Below are 6456 nucleotides of genomic sequence, written 5' to 3'. Positions count from 1 at the left end.
TACATCAGCAGTGTATAACTAAGATATGCGTATCATATTATTCATTTTTTATCTCAGGACCCCTCAGGAAACTCCTGGTTATAGATATGTATCTATATTATACACTCCTGGTTATAGACATGTATCTATATTATACACTCCTGGTTATAGATATGTATCTATATTATACACTCCTGGTTATAGACATGTATCTATATTATACACTCCCGGTTATAGATATGTATCGTATAAGTTATACACTCACTGGCTTATAAGACTATGTATCTATAATTATACACTCTCGTTATAGATAGTGTAGCTATATTCATACACTCCTGGTGACTAGACATGCTATTCTATATCGTATACACTCCTGCGTTATAGATATGTATCTATATTATACACTCCTGGTTATAGACATGTATCTATATTATACACTACTGGCTGCATCACTGCAGCACTGGCCGACTTGAGCCTTGTAAGCATCTCAGATCACGACTCTCTCTCTCTGTGGGGCTCTCTTGATATCCCCGCGCGCGTGCTTGTTCCGTCTTAATTGAAGTAGAGATGCAATTACGTTGGCTTGAAAGGAAGCGAGTGAAACCCGACTAGGTCAAGATCGCAGATGAAACTCCACTGTCCGCTGATCGCGGTGTATAACTAGTGACGTCAGAGCGACATCTATCTAACGTCGCATCGACTGTAAGGCGGAAACGCCGCCTGAGTTTACAACTCACGCACGATATATATATATATATATATATATATATATGAGCGTCGATGGATCCAGCGCAATATTGCCACACGTGATTCTCGTATTGCAAATAAATAAATAAACAAGTATGGATTTATAATGAATGAATTGCACTGCCAGTCAGTGACCATGCACAAGCTCATATATCCACGTCACTATGTAACATGATGCACTTCTCATTCATCTTATGCTAGCAGGTTATGGCGCCATACTATGATTGTACGTATATATATATATGTGTGTGTGTGTGTGTGTGTGTGTGTGTGTGTGTGTGTGTGTGTCGCTGTGTTGTGTGGCTCGTGCAGCGCGCTGCGGCGCAGTGCGCGTGCGTGGCGTGCGTGCGTGCGTGCGTTGCGGCGTGTGTGTGTGTGTGGTGTGTGTTGTGTCGTCGTATGTGTGTATTGAGCGCCCCTGCTGATATGAAGCGACCATGATTGTAGGCTATGCCATCTTATGTCTGTACGTGCCCCGTGGTGTACTGAGGAGACGTGTTATATCAAGAGTAGATAATTATCTACTCTTCATATATGGTGTGCCCAGCTGAATGAAGGACCGTGCTTGCAGGTTCACACTGCTATCAGAGAATGGCGTCAGCAGCAGACTCAGCAGCGGCTTCGGATCTCTACATCCACGGATGAGCAGAGCTGACTCCGAGACTAGTGACACGCCATTCTCAGGTACGAGGGCCACCTAGCATGTGTTATACCTGTCCTCAGGTGTGTCAATCACCTAGCATGTGTTATAGCACCTACCTGTCATCAGGTGTGTTAATCACCCAGCATGCGCTACAGCCTATATCTGTCTTTAAGTATGTTAACCACCAAGCCAGTGTTACAGCCCCCACCTGTCTTCCAGTGTGTTAATCACCTAGTCTGTGTTATAGACCCTACCTGTCCTTAGATATGTCGACCACCCAGTCTGTGTTATAGACTCTACCTACATTTAGATGTGTTAATAACACGGAAAGACGCGTTAAACAGGAGTGGGTGGAATGTCAGGTGAATGGATAGGAGTTAGGTTGGAATGTCAATGTGAATGGATTAGGCAGTTTGGTGAATGTCAGCCCGGTGAATGGATAGGAGTTGGGTGAATGCAGAGTGATATGGATGGAGGTTTTGTGGGTTGGGTGGAATCTCAGCCGTGAATGGATACGAGTCTTGCGTGTGGAATGTCAGCGTGAATGGATAGCAGCTTGGTGGAATGTCATATTCGTATGGATAGGGAGTTCGGGTGGTAATGTCAGAGTGAATGAATAGGAATGGGTGAATGTCAGGTGAATCAGGATAGGAGTTTTGGGTGGAATTTAAGGGAATGGATGGAGTTGGGTGGAATGTCAGGTGAATGGATAGGAGTTGGGTGGAATGTCAGGTGAATGGATAGGAGTTGGGTGGAATGTCAGGTGAATGGATAGGAGTTGGGTGGAATGGCAGTAGGTGAATGGGGATAGGAGTTTGTGTGAATATGACAAACACATGAACCTATTACCTGGTCATTACTATATTCTGAGATGGTTGGCAACCTCAACCGTGTCCAAACCCCACTGCCACAGCTCGACTAGACCTCTATCTATCTATAGTTATACTGAGCCTACTACTATGTAACATCTACTGCTTGTCACAGGAAGTCTTTCCTAGACCGAGCAGTCTACTGAGGACATGCGCAATAGGGGCATAACCGTCGGGAAAGCCGGTTGTAAAGAAGACCACCAACTCCTACGCCTTCACCCGGAGCAAGACGTCCTACCAGTGCAGGTAAATAGTAATAATCAGGCGCAGCATCTAAGGTGTCAGATGCGAATCAGGCGCCGGGCACATCGCAGCGATGTTACTTAGTACTCGTCACGGCTAGAGAGCAGAAGAGCAGACCTGAGAGATAGATGAGAGAGAGCAGAGAGACGAGAGAGCTGAGAGAGAGGCAGAGACGCAGAAGAGAAGCATAGAGAGAGAGAAGCAGGAGAGATGAGAGAGCGAGGGAGAAAGAGAGAGACGAGACGAGAGAGGAGATGAGAGAGGAGACGCGAGCGAGGAGAGAGAGTACGTACAGACAACACCATTGATCAGTATTACATACACACTTAGTCAACTACTATTTGTTACCGCTAAACATGAGTATATTTCGACGGGCCATTAAAGTATTGATTAACAGTGTTAGTATTGGTTGAACATTTCTGGCGGAATATCGCCCGTGTTGGGTAAACGCGACATTTTCTCTCAATGTAGTCGTGTGCAGTGTGGGCAGACAAGACGTATTCGTATAACCAGGAGCAGACGAACGAGGAGCTATGAGCACGCCGATTAGGGAGACGCCAGCGAGGACGACGATGACGATGAAGGAGTGAGCGACGAACAAGGTGTCTTGCGAATTCTCCTTCTTCATTTCGTCTCTTCCTCCTCTTCCTCTTCTTCTCCTCATCCTCATTCTCCTCCTCTTCTCATCTCCTCCTCTTCTTCTCCTTCTTCCTCCTTTCTTATCCTCATCCTCCCCATCTCCTTCTCTTACCTTCTTTCTCCTCCTGCCCCTCGCCTCTCCTCCTTCTCCTCCTGCCTCCTCACTCCTGCTCTTCCTCATCCTCATCCTCCTACAGCCTATGTACTTCAACAGTGCCCATTCTAACCGTACATCTTTTAGAGTTCCCCCCTGTTCTGTCTGTGCACCGCTCCTTTAAACATAGACAACGCAATTGCCAAGATGGGGAAAATGTGGTGCACACACTGTCTGTCGCGCTGCCCGTGCAACATCTATATATCCTTAACCAATTTTGTTTTTACATAAAAGCCGACCGCAACGTTATTCAACAAAACATAGACTGATAGCCTTTCTTCGCTCTTTTGTCTAAGATTGCTGATAGTGCCTTATCCGAAATGAGGTAAACAGTTTACGATTTCCCAGTGACATCTGGGCCTAAAATAAATAATCAAGGGAGCTGTTGTCTAAATCTAGCCGTGCTCCACCACGCGCTGCACACGCCTGCCATCCGATACATGTTCCTTATAGATTCTCGCTCTCACGTTCTCCTTCCCGTTGTTTTCTCACCCGTGCTTTTGCTTGTTCGCGAGACGAAACTGTTTTCCTGAGATAGCGTTGCCTCGCCGGGACTCTAACCTTGTAACTTACACGAAATTCGTCGCCTGGACAATGTCATGCAAAAAAACAGAAACAGAGCCTTAGAAATGTTCCGCAAAAACGATTTGTCGGAAGTTCGAATTACCCTCGCGTTTATATATATATATAGATATACCTATATATAGCTGTTTTCCTTCGCTTCGGCTGCTCCATTTCATCGTAACTGATTAGCCCAGTAGTAGTAACAGCTAGAAGTAGTCAGCTAGTTAGTAACTCATGCATCATTGGAATATTAATAATACTCGTAGTAGTAGGATACAAGAAATGTCGTAGATACAACATTATTCGCTTATGTTTTGAGCCTGCCACGTAATGCGACATATTTTCGCTTCTTCTGTTTCGCGCTTGACTGAGATAGAAGCAGTTTGCTTCGGTTCGAATAAGCTTACGTGTGTTGCTGTGTAGGTGTAATCCTCCGTGTACCCCATGTTTCTTCTAGGGCGCTTCGGTTAGCCAAATGCCTACACGGCTTTTAGTAAGATCTTCACTACATTTATACATCATAATTACTTACCTACGATCATCACCATCTTTTATTTTGCAATCGCCTCATCTCAATTAACTCACATTTTCACGAGTGCACTATTTTTTCCTGTATTATATTTTAGTCCTCAGCGGTTTCGATATATCGATGTGAGATGACACGCGTGTTGTGGAAGGACGCACGCATGGCCAGCAGACGAACAAACGTTTTTTTTCTGGCTGCTCGATGATTTCTGTTTTACGTTCACCGTTCGAAGCTTCATTGCAATCACATTATCAGTCAACATTCTACATGCTCATTTAGATTCCTAAATCGACTACATCCCGAGTGTAAATCAGAGACATAAAAATAAATCAGAGAGACATAAATAGGATGATTTGTCCGGGACAATCGGCGCTCAGTGGATAATTTTTAATTTTTTAATACATTTTTTACCTTTTTTAACGGGTTTATCTGAAATTCGCTACAGAATATTACACCAAACTTGGTTTATCATTTTTAACAAGTTTATCAGCCGGTACTAATCAAATATATTATATTGGATTTGTAATGATAATGAAGAGCAAGCATTCGTTTTGATAGCGGCTGTATTAGAATTGATTAAATATCATGTCATTGGCTTCGTCGACCGCCCATTGTGTCATCTCAGCGTGCTTTAGAGACTGCGTATACGATGTCACCGTAACGTGGTCGCTTGCGTAATGTAACGTAACGTACCGTAATGTAATGTACCGTGCCGTAATGTAACGTATAACGTACCATAATGTAACGCAACGTGTCGTAATGTAACGTAACGTACCGTAATGTAATGTACCGTGCCGTAATGTAACGTATAACGTACCATAATGTAACGCAACGTGTCGTAATATAACGTAACGTACCGTAATGTAATGTAACGTAGCGTAATGTATTGTAATGCTTGCGTGCGTTACACCTACACAGGTGTTTGCCGAGGATGACCTTGAGGAGGTCGTGTGCCCTGCTGACGTCACCAGTCTCGTGTCTGAAGCCAGCACCATCGCACCGTGCGACGCGTCGGTGAGTGACCTCCTGTGACCTACCGTGACCTCTCGTGACCTCCCGGGACCTAGCTTACTCATCTCCCGCGCAAACAGTAGTGGCTGGTTCCTCCGTTGTCACCAACCAACTCTCCCCTCTTTCTCTCTCGCTATCATTTGTATTCGCGCTTTCTCATTTTATCGTTTTGTTATCGTTTTACCTATCTTATTAGCATACTATCAGCCTCTTCCTATCTACTCTCACAGCGGCTGTCTGGAGATGCAATACTCTCTCTCACTGCATGCGAGCGCGTAACAGCTTAATGAAGTAATAAATTCTCATTTCCTAAGTCGGTACGTTCGCACGTGCCGGCAGGTGGGGATTAAAATATGCCGTTCTCTCATTAATTATACGCGAATATTAAAGACATTATCCTCGTAAAATTCAGGCCGTAGGGATGCAAACAGCTACAACTCAAATTGTAAAGCTTGGAGTGAGATTGCAGCCCCATCTTGCGGCTACTCGCTCACTCATATTAATCACAGCGGGCCACTTTGAATCAACATGCATCTGCGGTTCATTCGAGAACGGATCGCTTACGTGCAAATACGTTCTCTTTAGTAATTATTCACGGAAAATCTACGCTGTCATCTCCTACTTTCGATAGTCGGACCTCGGGGTCGGTTGTGCCAGCGGAGTACAATGCGTTTCTCTAATTTCTCTCTAAAAAATGTGCGCGCTTTCCCAAAATTTATAACCACCTAACATCTGAGTGAGGCGATACGCATCAGTAGAAAAAAATACTCGAGAATGATAGCAATCGACATAGTAATACATGAAAATGTTGTTTGCGTAAACTTCGGCAGGTTATAGGGGTTTATTTTCGCGAAGTAAACGTGTGCGATCAAAGGAACGATAAACTAGTCGTGTGTTCGCTGGGAGAAATGTTTGCAGTCATCAATGTTGGTGCGCGCACACACATACACACACACACGCGCGCGCGCGCACACACACACACACACACGCACACACACACCACACACACACATCACACAAATACGCACGCACGCACGCACACACACACACATCACACACATACGCACACGAACCCCCACCC

General features: G+C 44.7%; 1 protein-coding gene across 1 annotated transcript in view; it reads left to right on the top strand.

Moving 5' to 3' along the window:
• Positions 1 to 3024, top strand: part of LOC106806796 — an 18376-nt gene extending 15352 nt beyond the window's left edge. Inside the window, exons 3-5 of the mRNA XM_014808877.1 lie at positions 1298 to 1410; positions 2354 to 2484; positions 2963 to 3024. Coding sequence (XP_014664363.1) covers positions 1298 to 1410; positions 2354 to 2367 — 127 coding nt within the window. The 3' untranslated portion in view covers positions 2368 to 2484; positions 2963 to 3024. The remainder of the gene's footprint in view (positions 1 to 1297; positions 1411 to 2353; positions 2485 to 2962) is intronic.
• The last annotated feature ends 3432 nt before the right edge of the window (positions 3025 to 6456 follow it).

The sequence above is a fragment of the Priapulus caudatus genome, unplaced genomic scaffold (genome assembly GCF_000485595.1).
Source record: "Priapulus caudatus unplaced genomic scaffold, Priapulus_caudatus-5.0.1 Scaffold180, whole genome shotgun sequence".
NCBI classification, from domain to species: domain Eukaryota; kingdom Metazoa; phylum Priapulida; class Priapulimorpha; order Priapulimorphida; family Priapulidae; genus Priapulus; species Priapulus caudatus.
Note: the sequence above shows the minus strand (reverse complement) of the source record. Positions and strands in the feature narration are given on the sequence as shown.